We start from the raw sequence: 16,791 nt of genomic DNA, 5'->3' as shown, positions 1-16,791 counted from the left end.
TGAATTAATTATAGTAGTTGAAAGGAAGTTAGTAAGCGTGAAACTTGATGTGATCACATAAGGTATCAGTATTAAAAAAGGGCATGACTTTGATTATAATGTTTAGTCTATGTCCATGTGGGAGAATGTTAGAAACCTAGTCGGACTTGACTAACATTATAAGTATGAATCTTCTGTTGCCTATATATTATAAACTAATTAAAAAGTTGTAAGCATGGATGAATATTTCCTATAAACAAGGATACGTGGATAATATGCAACAAATGGTAACTGTTATCCACTACTAGGTAAAACTGCAGGTAACTGATTTCTATGATAGATGGAAGTTGGACAAACGTACGTCTATATAATCTAATTCCCTGCTCGTGAAGAATCTGTTCTGAATATTAAGGGGTTATATCACCTTTGGAACATAAGGTCTTAAACTATAACGACCCGTCCTTAAATATTACGGTTTTTATAATTTTAAAGCATGAATTTACGAAATGCCCTTCGAGGCAAAAACATTGACTTTTGTTGACCGCCTTGTCGTGTCACGTGAAATTCATTTCCATGGTGTATCCTTGTATTACTCATCGCCATAAACGCGTAGGCACAAGCGTAATCGAATTTGGAGCTAAAACGAAGATTTTACGGAATTCGAAACATAGGGGCATTTTGGTAATTTTCCAAGTAGGGATATTTTGCACTTTGGACCACTCCCGGGCTGACATGTGGCAATTTTTCCCCTATTTTCTAGGGTGCTCTTTTCTGGCCCGTGTATCTCTTTCCCTTTTTCTTCTTCTCTTACCTCTTTCATGTGCCTTACCTCTGCAACAACAATGGCAACACCACACCTACACGCACGCAAGACCACAAACTCAGCCACCTCTGGCCCTTCATCTCTCCTTGATCTCCCTTCTCTCTTCTTCCATGTCTGTGCATGCTGCACAAGAAAGCAGAAACCACAACTTGCCACTCCGGCGAACTCAACCCCACCAAGCATCCATGAGCCTTGCAACCATAACCTCCCTCTTTATCTCTTCTTTATAGTCAAGCCACCACCACCACCATCGAACCAAGATCAAGACTAGTGGCCATTGCCATTGTTCATTGTCTTCTTCGGCGAGCTTCTCGATTTTCCGACTTGGGGAACAAAGAAAGTAAGAAACCCAGTTTACCGACGAAGGTCCGATGACTTTAGAGCGATTTTCTGGCCAACTCAGGCCACGGCCAAGAACACCAATGGTGTGTCAATGGGAAGTGATCCCATCATCTCTAGTTCGAGTGGCTCCCAGGTAGCGGAATATCAGCTAGTGGACTTCTTCTTAAATTGCATGTTTTTTATAAAATATTAGGCTTGCATTCACAAAAAGCATGATTTTATGATTTTACGTTTTATGCATTATCTTTGATTTATCAAATTATGTTTTACAAAAGGTTATGAATTATTAGATTTATGCATATTATATTATGGATTTATGAATATGAATTATTATGGTTTATGAATTGATGCTTTGAGCTTTTGAGCCCCGGTGATTTGATATGAGGTTTTGAGATACGTTTTCGGTGCTTATCTAGCAGGTTATCATACAGCAAATACACATAACACGAGTATGTAGACATTTATGGCCATAGTGTCACATCCCGACCCGAGCTTCACCACATCCCGGGCTCAACTCTACCGTAGCACGATATTGTCCGCTTTGGGCCCCAACCACGCCCTCACGGTTTTATTTCTAGGAACTCACATGAAAACTTCCCAGTGGGCCACCCATCTTAGGAATGCTCTCGCCTGAACTGGCTTAACTTCGGAGTTCCGATGGAATCTGAAGCAGTGAGTTCCTAAAAGGCCTCGTGTTATATGGAGGTGGTCATGTACATATAAGGCATAGAGGATCATCTCCCCTGAGTGATGTGGGATCTAACAATCCACTCTCCTTAGGGGCCCAACGTCCTCGTCGGCACACTTTCGACCAGGGACTAGCTCTGATACCAAATTGTCACATCCCGGGCTCGACTCTACCATAGCACGATATTGTTCGCTTTAGGCCCCAACCATACCCTCACGGTTTTATTTCTGGGAACTCACACGATAACTTCCCAGTGGGCCACCCATCCTAAGAATGCTCTCACATAAACTCGCTTAACTTCGTAGTTCGGATGAAATTTGAAGCCAGTGAGTTCCCAAAAGACTTCATGCTATGTGGAAGTAGGCATGTATAAATAAGGCATAGAGGATCATCTCCCCTGGGCAATGTAGGATCTAACACATAGGACATAGATAAGGATATTTATGACATACTCCTAGCTTCACTGGCAAAACCAGTGTCAGATAGCTTCACTAGCCACGGCTAGTGTCGGTTTGTTATGTTATATTTTCTTCTCTGGCGTAACCCAGAATTGTACAGCTTCACATTCGAGTGATGGGGTCTACCATGTTTCTTCACTGGCGTAACCGAGTGTCGTATAGCTTCACATTCGAGTAATGGTTATGCCTTCAGGTGACTATGATACCCCTATTTGAGTACATCATTGATGTGATCTACAGAGGTTTTACGGATTTGCCTTCGGGCGACTATATTGCCATTACTGAGCATTGGTTTATATGTACATGTTTTATGAACGTTTTCACGGCATGCTAGAGTTTTCAGAAAACCTACTATGTAATACTATATATGTGTTTGGAAAACAGAGGGTTAATATGTTCAGAAAGAAAATGGTTTTCTTATTATTATTAGTATTATTATTATAAACTTGGGTCCACTCACCCTTTGTTTTGCGCCCCCTTCAAGAGTTAGAGTTGAGGCACACAATCCCGGCGTCAGACCTAGACGTGGGCACGGGTTGGGCCGAGCCCAAATTTGGAGAGATCAGACCGGACCTGACCCGCTTAAAAAGAAAACGGGACGGGCTGGGCTGGATATTGCAAATCTGATCACTCAAACCGGACCTAACCAGGCCCGTTTCAAATGGGTCGATTCGGGACTGGTCCATGGGTCATCTTATTTTATTTTATTTTTTTCCCAGTTTTGATTACCTCTCGGACTCACTCATTCTCCAGTCTAGTCACCACAAGGACATTCTAGTCACCACAAGAAAACCAATTTCCATCTGCTCATCACAAATTTCCCTCGAATAGCTTCTCTTGTGAGATCAGCCAATTATGATTCCAATCACCAGACCAAACCACTAACAAGATCGCGAGATTTTATCGCACTCATAAGTCACGAACAAAGGCAAAGATGTCGAAGATGGATGAACCGGTGATGATAGTTCCAGTTTACACGGTACAGAATACGTACCAGGCCGGAATGATCCCACTAAACGCCGTCTACGGCGACCCCAAAGGTGTCCCTCTCTACTAGACCTTTTATATAGACACTTCTGCTCCCTTCAACTGCGCTTATTGTGGCTATACCGGACTCACCCAAGTCAGGTAAATAACAAAATTTGATCATTTTGGGCAATTGGGATTTTGGGTTTGATTTTGTTGTTCTTGTTGAGATATGTTTTATTGATGTTTATTGGTGTTGAATGAATCGACAGATAAAAGCCGAGTATGACATATGTGGTAGCTTGTATGAGCAGATCGGAGACAAAGGCGTCCGAAGAGAGAGAGAGAGACTGTGGAGAGAGAGATCGAGAAGGAGGAGATTGAGAATTGACAAATCCGAAAGGGAGAACTAAGGAGATGAAACTCAGGAAAGTCTTCGAGAAAGTGTGAGAAAATAGAAGAGGAATGGGAAAATGTTACAAACGGGACGGTCTGGGTACCCATTTTTTATACTTCTGGAACCGACCAGCCCCGCCCCGCCCCGTTTCTCTTATTAAAAATTTGGAACCGGCCCGTACCAGCCTCAACCTGCGGTTGTTGTGACAGCCCGTCTCGAATTATTCGTACCGTAGGTGTGAAATGATGATTTTGCCCTTGGAGGTTATTTGTCATTTTAGGTTGTTGTTTTGTTATGTTGAGGGTTGAATCTCCATGACACACACACACATTTACACCCACATCGTCTTCTCCAGTGCTCTCTCTCCCTATTACAGATTATCTCTCTCCCCTTCTCACTTGTACGGATGATACTCAAAACCCTTGCAAACGTGACGGATCGAGGTGGACAATGGTACCTTTGTGTTCGTGAAGACCATACAAGTTCAACTATACCAAATTCAAGGAATTTAAAGCTTATACGAAATTTAATGAGGTCCTTAGGAAGCTTGAGGTGGTTCGTTGGGTGGAATTGGACGTCGGGAAAGCTAGTTTTGAAGTTGGCCGGTTTTCTCGAATTTCTCCGGCGAGATCCTGTGATCTTTAAGGTTTCAAACAGGTGAGACCTATCCCGAGGACGAGCGCAGTCACTCAAGGCTTGGGGGTTACGACCCTTCCAGATATCAGTGAGTGGGCTTTTGGTTTTCCGTATATACCTTTATACTTGTGGTTTTTCCCAGAACATGAAATTGAATGTTTTATGTTTTAAAATGCCATGCATAGTGGTTACATAATTATTTATGCATGAGTAGTGGTGTGTGTGTGTGTGTGTGTGTGTGTGTGTGTGTTTGGTGTTGTGGACGCCTAAGTAAGTGCCAGTTAAGTTATAGTTTATGGTTGTGACGTAGTAGTTATGTGAGATGCATAGAAAGCTCATAGCCTGCACCCCCGGTGTTAGTGCTCCTGCCCAGAGTTAGGGCATAGTCCTTCACATAATGTTCATCTCCCGCACCATACACTCACCTTAGATCCAAATTAGGTGCATTGTCATGTCGTACATACCACTTTAGGTGGTTCTGACTCGTAGGTGACCTGTGATTATTCGCCCAGTCTTCACGTGATCGTAGCACTTGAGCGTATTTAATTACACCCAGTCATGTCGTACAGACCATTTTAGGTGGTTCCGACTTGTGTGCAGGTAGAGTTAGTGAGATGTGGATTTGAGCTCTAGACTCAGCCGTACATGTCATATTAGGTGACTCCAACTGACATGTTATTGGCATTGATTGATATTACCCTGGTTACTTACATTTTTATGTTGAGACATTCGACATAGCATATTTCTGAACATGTGTCGATATATGTATATGTTATACTTTCTGGGAAATTATACAGGTTTTACGGAAAGGGGTTAGAACTTTTGAGAAGTGTAATGTTTTTGTAAAGCTTTGTTTTTGCCTACTCACACTTTCTGTTTTGCGCCCCTCTAGGTTCTAGTTTGGATAGCTCTTTTGGTGGCTTACAAGGAATCCACGGCATCCCTGATAGATTATCACCAGTGTAGGACCACCTTTGGGTGTGTTTAGTTAGTTTTCGTTCTTCTGGACTGCACTTAGGTTATTTGGCTCTGATTATGTTATCACACTCAAACTTGCATTTGTACTTTAACTAGATTGTTTAATAGTTTGGTTTTTATTTATTCGTAATTTTATTATTATTTTTGTTTCCGCACTGTGCACATGGCTATGTCACCTTCACGTGACGGCCAGCACGCCTTGATTTCGGTCGGGGTGTGTCAGTTCCTATACCCCGTTTGCCCACCCCTAGTTAGGGCACTTCCGCATAGGTATTTCGAGTCTTCTCAATGTCGGACCCATTCCTTTATTCGTATCTTTTCATAGTAGTTCTTTCACATTATTCTTGATTAGTTATATACTCTGAACACGTTTTCGCATTTGCGTATTTCTTTATATTTACATATTTTATTTGAATGCATGTTTAAAATGGCTTCATAGTCTTCAGGTGTCGGTCAACACGTGTCTACCCTGGTATATGGGGATATCGGGGTCGAGGCATGTCATAAACGAGTAGAAGAATTACATTTCATTTTGAACATGGTTGCTTCAAGTATCACACATAGTCACACAAATGTAATCTGAGATACTTGTTATACAATAGGTTTCTGCATTGACAATATGCATGAGCATTTATTATGTACTACAAACTTGTAAAATTCAACAACTCCATATACATTAAAAAAATATTATACTAGAAATTTATCTATATGCAAATATCAGTGTTCTAAAAATCGGGTTAGGCGGCCGCCTAGGCGCTAGGCGATAGAGTGCTGCTGCGACTTAGGCCAAATCGGCTAGGAGTTAGGCGCCCGCCTAGACCTAGACACTTTTTAGGCAGTCTAGGCGGCCTGAGCGGTGGCCTAGGCGCTGACCATGGCGGTAGTTTTTTTTTTTCGGCTTCGGTTGTTGTAGGCGCGTTACATCTTTCCATTTCACTCGCCGTCATATTTTTAGCAGAACATGGATGATCTATAGAGAAGAGGAATGATGGGAGAGAGAACAATTCAAATTGAAAATTTGTACTCCATCAAAGAAGGAGGAAAGTTACATAGCAAAATAGAAGAAGAAACTAAAGTAGACGAAGAAGAAGTGAGAGAGGAGGAAGAGGATACAAAAAAGAAACCCCAAATAAAAGCTTCCCGCTTTCCAATGCGTCAAATGTGTTGGTGTGTGTTGATTTTGAAATTTTTACACTATTTTATATCTGATATGGGATTGGGAATCTCAATTTAGGACCTTGGGTTACGTGAGAGACATGGGATGAATCTTTGACGTGGCTCCACGGTTTGGAACCTTGGATGATGTGAGGGAGTGAGGTGGAGAGGCCACCATGTGGTTTAAAGAAAATGTTAAACACTAATTTTATTCAAAATATCTTTTATTTTTTTATTTTTTTTAAATTAAATTGTTTTATTTGGGAAATCCATCTTTTAGACCTTGAAAGTCTCTTTGAAGATCAGATCATGCTATATACTTGAAACTCTAACGTCACATATACTATTTTTTTGTAAGAAAAAAATATATATATTTTTCATGTCTTTCTTATATATTACATTGTAAATTTAATTAACTTATATAATATATAATAAAATTTCTTAAATCTGTCTAGTCCGCCTAGGCTCTAGGCTCCAGTCCACCGCCCAACTAGCACCTAGCATTTTTTAGAACCTTGTTTTTTTACATTTTATCATTATTTTATTATCTTACTCATGGATTTTATACAAATATAATTTTTTTGTAAATATCAATATGCACTTATTTACAAGATATATAGGCAATTTACCTAAATCTACCTAGGCGCCCGTCTAGACCCGCCTAGCCGCCAACATAGACGTTAGGCGCCAGCTCACCGCCCGACTAGCGCCTAGCATTTTTTAGAAATAACATATATTTTGTAAGTAACTTAATTTGAATAAAAAAACATTTCTTTATTTTGTAAGTAATTTATTTTCTATTTTGATAAAAAAAATGTAATTTATTTTCTCTGTATGATTACATATATATTGGGCACATTTTATTATTATGAGATATATTTACAAATAATAGGTAAATTAAGTTTGAAGCAAACAACATTGCTTATGAATCAGCTATTGCCTCTACTTTTGTGTAGTATAACAAAAAGTTTGTTCCTTATGATCTTCATGGGAGTTTGAATCAAATAACATTGCTTATGAATCAGCTATTGCCTCTACTTTTGTATAGTGTAACACAAAGTTTGTTCCTGATGATCTCCATGTGATTTGAATGAAGGGGCAGCATGTCTGTCTGAGAAACCGCGTTTAGCAGAGTCCTCATCATTAATTTGATCCCAACCATCGTCGAAGTTCTGTGCATAGCTCAAAGGATCGGACCGGAAACGGCCACGGGGATTTCCAACACTTCTCTGCCTTGCGGTTGTATATCGTCTTAATCCTCTTATCCATGGAAGCTTCAACTTTATACGTCCCCAGCAAGAAAAAACACCTTCGTTTTTTCCTCTGGGAGATGGAATATTCTCCATGACTTGGTGCTTTTACCAATAACGGTTTCAATTTTCAAGTATTGGTCTCATAGACGTCCGTGCTGGCATGCACAAGCATTGATGACATTAGCGCACGTCATGCATATGTGATGTTGCACGGGAAGATCAGGATTCAGAACCCTGGTAATGATCGTGCATTATCCTCTGTGATGACATGGCCTAGTGCAGACATAAACCATGTAGTTCAGGCAGATGTGAGTGAAGATGCATACCGACTCCCTATGAGAACACGGCGTAGTGCAGATGGAAGCCACCAAGTTCAGGTGGATGTCAATGAAGAAGCATGCATATATGATTCCCTAAGATAAGTGCAGGGAGGAACCACACCAACTCGGGTGAATGTCAATGACAAGATAACCGCAGCCTAATTTACAGACCCTTAGGGCCCGTTTGGTGGGCATAATGGGATGGGTTCTAGTCAATTAAAATGGAGTCGGAGTCTGTTGTTTGTGGTGCTAAATGGAATTTTGACAGGATAGGTTACGAATTCAAAATAGCTAGATTATGTAACCAAACCCCACACACGGGTTACAAGTCTAATCGTCGCAGATGAGGCGAGGTGCCGCCTCCTTTATGTCAACATCTTCCTTTGCTCTTTGTCATCGTATCTTTCCTTCATCGCATGGCTGTTGGAGCAGCGCTGCTGCGTCATCCCAAGCATCGTCGCGGGGTCATCGCAAGCATTGTTGTGGAGGAAAACTAATGAAAAAGGCTTAAAAACTTTGAGTTTTAACGATAAAGTCAAAATAAAGGGTAAAGTGAATGATACCAGAATTGACTTTTTAGTGTAAAAATATGATTTTTCGTTAAAATAAACAGTACCAGAAGCTTTTCGTTAAAGTTCCCTCGTCGTTGTAGCACCGTCGTGCTTCTTTTCTCAGAATCTCATTTCTGATTGCATGTGGAAATCGTACACTTCCTTTCTAGAAGTGTGACCAGCATTGTGGATGATGTTGGGTTGGCGGGTTGTGATTTGTGAGTGTCGATCTGAATGCAGGAGGAGGTCGTAGGTCGCAAACCTCGGGGTTGATCATCGTGGGTTGGTGATCGGGGGGTCGCAAACAACCGTCTGTCGTCGTTGTGGTCTCGACTTCTCTGTTTAAGCTAAGCTATTTCACATTTCAATCCAATCCAAATCCAGTGGAGTTAAACTACACCAAACAATAGACAAAAAGCCAACCTATCAAATCCAATCCTAGCCTAACCGCTCCGAAATACGAAATCCTATATTGTCCGGTCCACCCAATGTGCCCTTAACTACTACGTTTAAACTTAGTCCGTATGAGCTACTCAGACGCCTTTCAACTTTGATGTGTGAAGTAAATCGGACACGGTACAAGCTACTCAGAATCAGTCTTCAATACAGAATATCTCAAGCCAAAACAATCGCAAACAATAATTTTAACAACGGAAAGAGAATATAACAAAAAAAATCACAAAATTAAAGAGCAATGATACAATTTTTAACAGCAACTCTTTAGTTAATCTTTTGCAGCATTAAAGGTAACTATCACATTGATTACAGGTTGGCATAATGTGGAAAACTTGAGCAAGTATAAATATTTTAGATATTGGAAACTACTCGACAGACAACCATGGATTCATCAAAGCACAAGAATCAGATCAAATAAAATGACGAGAAGAGTACATGGATATCTAACAAAATCGATTTTGGATTTTGCTCCTCGAGACAAAGAAAATGAGTGAATTAAGGAAAACATATTTTGGACACCATGGAAATCATTATCATGAAAATAAGGCCGACGAAATTCAAAGCCAATACTTAAACAATGACCTACCAACTGCGTGCATCTACATCTTGACTGCCACTTGTTCAGCAGAGCTTTTCTTCATAACCCCTCTGTAGCACAATTCATTCAATAACTCCAGAGCCTCTTTTGCTAACCCTTCATAAGCTACGCCTTCAATGAGAATTGTGTATGTTGCTTCAGTAGGTTTGCATCCTCTAGATACCATATAAGCGAGGAAATCAATTGCACGACAAGTTTGCTTAGCCTTGCAAAGCCCCAACATGATGGAGTTAAAAGTGATAGCATTCGGCTTGACGCCCGCATCTTCCAAATCATGGACAAACTTAATTGCCTCATCAACCTTTCCTTCTCTGCTAAGCCCTCCCACAAGAGAAGAATAAGTAATTACATCGGGCTTTAAACCCTTTTTGCGCATCTCATGCAAAAGTTCTAAGGCACGTTCTGTTTTCCCCACCTTTGAGAGCCCATCAATTACTGTGTTGTATGTGATTAGAACAGGAGAGCAACCCTTGCTACTTAGTTGATTAAGTATCTCAACTGCGATATCAACCTTTCCATCTTTGCACAAAGCTGTGAGCAAAGTATTGTAGGTTACAATGTCAGGATAACAGCCACGAGAAACCATTATATCCAAATACTCAATCGCCCTATCCATCTTCTTTTCCTTGCAAAAGCCATGAAGCAATGGGTTGTAACTCAAGGAGTTTGGTGTACAACCGTGCTTAGGCATCTTCTCCAAAATGTCAATTGCTCTACCCAATAAACCCTTCCGGCACAAGAAGTTAATCAAAATATTGAAAGTAACAACACTGGGAGAACAGCCTCTGTAAACCATTTCAGCTAAAAGTTTCTCAGCATCCATCCACCTCCCGGTGCTGCACATGCTACGCAAAATAATATTGTGGGTAATGACATTTGGTTGGCAATCAGATGATGGCATGCCGTTCAAGAATTTGATTGCTTCATCCAACCGTCCTTCCTTGCAAATTCCATTTATAAGAACATTATAAGTGACCACATCAGGCTTGCATCCTTTGCTCCTCATCTCATCCAAAAGCTTCATCGCCTGCTCAACCCCACTTTCCTTACAAGTTGCTTCGATCAGTATGGTATATGTAATCACATCTGGATAACATTGCCTTTGCATCTGTCGATCAAGAACTTCCATTGCTTGCTTCAATTTCCCACTATCACACAAAGTACGCAAAATTGTATTATACGTAACAACATCTGGAGAAACACTCATCCGGTCCAAAACCCTCAAAGCATTATCAATCTCACCAGCCTTGCAGTAGCCACTGATCAAGACATTGTAAGTTATAACATCAAGGACAGCCCCGGAGTCTTCTAGAATGTTCATAATCCGAGTCGCCTTCTTTGTCTTTCCACTCTTACAAAACCCCCGGATTAAACTCGTACACGCAATAATATCCGGCATATCACCGCGATAAAGCATGTTCTCTAGAAACTTAAATCCCTCTTCTAATTCCCCATTTCTAACCAACCTGCGGAGATGATTGTTACTCTCAAATTCTTCGAAACCATTGGAAGAGTCCATTCCATTCAAACCCCCATGTGGGGCATACTCAACATTCTGCAGCCTACCATTGGAACTAAACGTTTCAACTTTCGACACAGCAAGTACACGCTTTCGCCTATGTTTCTGGTAACCGTCCTGTATTCTACACTGAATGCTATCAGAGAGAACAAGAAACCGAGCTCTGCAGCCCACAAAGAGCCTCCCAGAACTGGGTTTGATGGGACCAACCTTACCACAAACCGTAGCTCCAAATTTACCAGTCTTTCTTGTCCCCTGCGTACCAACTCTGTGAAATGAGCAAAACCCATCAGGGGTTTGCTTCACAGGTACCATCAAATCCATAACTTCACCTACTTATGTATAAAACCACAACCCACTACTCAAAACACCATGCTTAAACGGAAATACAGCAAAGAAAATAGATAGAAAAACAAATTTGCAGAGTTGGGTTGGGTTTTTTGTGACAAACAGAAATGAATTTAGAGAAGAAAAGATGAAGCTAGAGAGAGAGCTTACCCAAAGCAGAGCGAGCTTCTTTCGTTTTCAAATGGAAGGAGAAGTATTACATAAGAGAGGGGCAGAAGGTTGAAAGAAGAAAGAGTGAAGAAGTGGTGGTGGGTGACAATGTGCCGCCGTGCTTATCCGTTTTATGTCGTTTTCTTCTGTGTGTCTGCAAAACGCGAGGTACGCTAGAGCTGAACGAGGAAGGCCTCGGCGTCGTAGATGGCACTTGAAACTGGGAGGCAATGAGGGGGTGGGTTGATTGCAGCGCAGGCCTGTGCGGCCTTGCTGATAATTTTTTTCAATGGGCCAAATTTATTTGGACCAAACTTAAGGTTGTGATCTTTCTATTCCCTTTGTACATTTTTGTCACTTATGTTTGAAAATAACGTCCCTACAAAACTAGATAAGACGATTATGGTAAAAAAAAAAAAACGGAACTGTTATTCTCAATTTAAAAATCTAATTATGCATTTTTTATGAAAGTATTTTTTTCTTATAGAAAGCTTGAAGTGCATAATTAAATTTTTGAAGTGCTAATAAAAATTATCTAAAATAATAGTAATTCACGTTAGACTCAATCTTGTGTTCTAAAACTAGATTAGGGTACGAAGTATGATTCTCTCCCTTTTCCTCCTCTTCTCTCCTCTTCTATTTGAACGCTCAAAATCTCATCTTGTTTTTTTTTTTTTTTTTTTTATACTTTGTAGAGAGAGAGAAAGGAGAAAATAAAACAATGAGAGGAGGGGGAGGAGGGGGTGCGGAATAGGGAGTGGAAAGAATCCCCGTCCTTAGGGTACTAGTTGTGTGGCGGCTAAATCTCATGGTCAGAAGAAATTATTTGGTGCGACTGTGAGAAAGTGGTGTGATGTAGTAGTTCATTAAGTTATAACGCGTATTTTATTATTATTATTATTATTATTATTATTATTATTATTAGTATTATCCCTAAATATAAACATTGTATTACGATAAAACTATTAATTTGCCTCACAATCTACAGTAGTTGGGCTCTAATATTGTATGTAGGTTTCTCATGTATTGCAGAATGTGGAAGCAAATGTGTTGTTTGTGTGTTTCTAGTTCATTAAGTTATAACGCGTATTTTATTATTATTATTATTATCCCTAAATATAAACATTGTATTACGATAAAACTATTAATTTGCCTCACAATCTACAGTAGTTGGGCTCTAATATTGTATGTAGGTTTCTCATGTATTGCAGAATGTGGAAGCAAATGTGTTGTTTGTGTGTTTCTAAACAACAACGCCCCCGTATTATTGCACGTGAAACACAGTGGGTGTAGAAAGTTTCAAATTCAAGATCTTCCACCGTACGAATTTTTTAAAGAAAATAATAGCTAGAAATGGTTGTTAATACCCCCATAGACTAAGGACCAAAGAAGCTCAATTAACACTAGTTAGCGAGACAATAACTTACCAAGACAATGATGAATAACACCAATTGGAGCATTGTCATCGGGGGCGTATCTATTAAGGGACCCGAGTGGTCCCAGGACCACCCGGAAGTCCAAATAAGTGGTTGTGAGGGACTCTAAGGACCACCCAAGTCTAGGCATGTAGTGTAGGAGGAGAAGCGTGGCTGCACATCGTTTTGGTATTCTGCATTCTGGAAACCAGGAGGAAGAAGAAGACTCATTCTATTTCTAATGACTTGGCCAAAATGACTGCACATTGTTCTGGTATTTTGCATTCTGGAAACCAGGAGGAAGAAGAATACTAATTCTATTTCAAATGACTTGGCCAAGACGACGTCGTTTTGAGTCAAGTCATTTAAGTAAAACGGTGCGTTCAGTTAAATGGTTTGAAAAGACATCCACCTTTGAGCCTGTACTAAATCCCATTCTTTGATATATAGTTTTTGCCATTTTTTATTAAAAAAAAACAAAAAAAATTCAAACTGTCAAAGATATCTGACTTTTCAATTCCAATACCAACAAGCCTAATTGGTTATCCCATTCCCCAATTCCACTCCCTTCCTCCAAAAACCGAGTCCACGGACAACCAGTCAGGTGTTTTTTCTCCACTACCATTTAATCTCTTCAATTTTTAATTTAAGTAAAATTTTCATTTTAATCTAAATTAATATTGTAGAATGTTAAATTATAGTTATTGTTAATTTGTTGTGATTTTTTGATATTGTTTGGATCATGTGTTGGTTAGTTCATTTATATTTTTTACTTCATCAATTGATATGGTTTTTTATTTTGCTTAATTGATATGTGTAGAAATTAGGAGTATGAAACGATATTACAAGCGAAAATCATTAGAGTATGAAAACCTCGTCATAGACAAATATAGTCTTTATAGCTTGTAATGTTGTTTGTACACATATTATGAATGAAAAATTGTAATTTATCATTTAAATTTTCAAAGTTATATTTCATCTAATATTTTTTGGAGCATTTATATGGAAAATGATCTTTGCTGGATCATTTTCCTGGGGATCCTAAGGATTCCGTGATTGTGATTATTCATCATATATCATGCGATCATAAATCATTTCAAAATTTAAAATTTAAAATTAAACATAAATAGTACTTAATAAACTGACCGCACGATGTACGATGAACGGTCACGATTATGAAATCCCTAGGAAAATGACCTAGCGAAGATCCTTTTTCCCTTTATATTGGGATCATTCAATATTAAAATCTTGAATCCACCACTTATTGTTATGGTACAAAAGATATTTTAGAGGCTCATGAGAGCCCATTTACTGGCCAGCAATGATTTGTAAGTTTTGAAAGTGGTGTGATATAAGATCTCAAGTAACATAAATAAATGAGCAAAGAGTTCATGCACTAAGCATTGTTAATTTCCAGCTATCGGTCTTCCGTTGTGGGCATCCAAATGGGAGTCCTCAAAATTAGAGTTAGAAAGCATTATTGTTGCTTATAGTTGGTTTTATATTAACATTTAACACTGATAAGTACATTTTGCATGAGCATGCATTTCAAGATGTACTTATTTCTTTATTTTCTTAATCAAGTTCGAATTAGACCGTTTAGATTTTTCTTTTGTTATTACTCTTAAGCTTTATGTGGTGGATTAACTTCTTGTAACATTTCGATTCACAGTTCAAAGCTATGTATGTACAGAAAATTTTATACATGATTTTCTATGAAGTCAAAATGTTACGATATAAATTTATACTATGTAAGTTGTTCTCAAAATTTTACACAATTTTTAGTTAAGAGTGAAAAATCAAAGTACGCATAATGAAAGAACAAACAAGCAGAGTTCAAAACAAATATATCACTCAATTAACCAAACAAAAGAGAACACTACATATTATCTGAGACGGCTACAAAACTCGAAAGGGCCACATTGTTACTAACTTGTTTATCACACTAAACTACAAGCTACATTTATAAAGAACAAAACCTAAAAAACCTAAACTCAGATGGGTTAGGCATAAATCTTATACTAACAAGCGAAATCCAAATAATTAAATAAACACTAATATTTTTCAACACTATCTACATACTCAATTTTTACTCCCATACACTCCTTGTTAATTTATATTATTTTATTTTCTTTAATCCATTTGATACGAGGGTCGAAAAGTGAGACCATTGTGTATTAATTTCAGAAGGAAGCTATCTACATACTTATTTATACCTTCACAAATTCCTTATTAATTTCTATCTTGATATTTTTTAATTCTTGATCCCACTGCAAAAATGTGAAAAAGTATGTAATAGATAAAAAGAGGCATGGATATCACCATTCTTATTTAATTATGTTTTGCTCATGTGCAAACAAGATTAAGACACTAAATTTTGGAAAAGGATCATGTAACATCCCACATCGCCCAGGGGAGTGATCCTTATATGTATATTTCAATCCCTACCTAGCACGAGGTCTTTTGGGAGCTCACTGGCTTCGGGTTCCGTAGGAACTCCGAAGTTAAGCGAGAAGGAGGCTTAAGCAATCCCATGATGGGTGACCCACTGGGAAGTTGCTCGTGAGTTCCCAAAAACAAAACCGTGAGGGAATGGTAAGCCCAAAGCGGACAATATCGTGCTACGGTGGTGGAGCGGGCTCGGGAAGTGATCCGTCCCGGGCCGGGATGTGACAATTTAGTATCAGAGCTTAACCCTGGCCGCGTGTGTGCCGACGAGGACGTCGGGCCCTTAAGGGGGGTGGATTGTAACATCCCACATCGCCCAGGGGAGTGATCCTTATATGTATATTCTAATCCCTACCTAGCACGAGGCCTTTTGGGAGCTCACTGGCTTCGGGTTCCGTAGGAACTCCGAAGTTAAGCGAGAAGGAGGCTTGAGCAATCCCATGATGGGTGACCCACTGGGAAGTTGCTCGTGAGTTCCCAAAAACAAAACCGTGAGGGATTGGTAAGCCTAAAGCGGACAATATCGTGCTATGGTGGTGGAGCGGGCCCAGGAAGTGATCTGTCCCGGGCCGGGATGTGACAGATCATCTCGGATTTTCTTTGTGAGGATTTGATGATCAATCAATCAAGGTCGTTCATCGTATATTATACGGTCAGAAATTATTTAAAATTTAAAATTGAATATAAATAGGGGTGTAATATTCACACACATCTTTTTACTCCTCATACATCCTTTTAATTTTCGATCGTCGGATCAGATGAATTGAAGAAGATCAAAGGAAAGAACTCAACAAGAGGTGTGTGTGAATTAAAAATGAGTGTGTGGATAATACATCCCTATAAATATTATCTAATGAAAATTGATCTCATAATATATGATGAACGGTCGTGATTGATGGATCTTCTAGATCCCTACAAAAAGGATCGGAGATGATCATTTTTCCAAAATTTTGAATATGTGGTCAGCTTTCTTCCAACGTGTAGGTACTTCGAATTCAACCAACAAACAAGAACAGTAAAAACACATGATAAGCCCAACAGTACAGCTCAGATGCCTTTGTCCTTTTCACAACGTTTTACTAGGAGAATTAGAGACATAGGACTAGACGAAATTCTAGTAGACTGACACGTGTCCACAATAAGTGGGTGGGGCCGCTCTCGTTTGCAACTTTGATACGTATTATTTACAATTTTCGCTTCCGGATGCTTCGAAACACGAATATAATAATGCAAAACCATGGTTAGATTTTGAAACATACCAATCGCGCTTTCTAGAGCGCGGGTCATGTTCCTAAATCCGAATTCTCGAGC

The 16,791-nt window shown here is 39.3% G+C and overlaps 1 protein-coding gene across 1 annotated transcript; it reads right to left on the bottom strand.

Moving 5' to 3' along the window:
• Nucleotides 1-9,393: 9,393 nt before the first annotated feature.
• Nucleotides 9,394-11,814, bottom strand: LOC137718230 (pentatricopeptide repeat-containing protein At1g09900-like). Its single transcript, XM_068457740.1, has one exon. It carries the CDS (start codon nucleotides 11,441-11,443, stop codon nucleotides 9,602-9,604), a length of 1,842 nt encoding a protein of 613 aa, XP_068313841.1. The 5' UTR covers nucleotides 11,444-11,814; the 3' UTR covers nucleotides 9,394-9,601.
• Between the last annotated feature and the right edge of the window lie 4,977 nt (nucleotides 11,815-16,791).

This window comes from Pyrus communis, chromosome 15 (genome assembly GCF_963583255.1).
Source record: "Pyrus communis chromosome 15, drPyrComm1.1, whole genome shotgun sequence".
Lineage (NCBI taxonomy): Eukaryota > Viridiplantae > Streptophyta > Magnoliopsida > Rosales > Rosaceae > Pyrus > Pyrus communis.
This window is presented reverse-complemented; position numbering and strand designations above follow the sequence as displayed.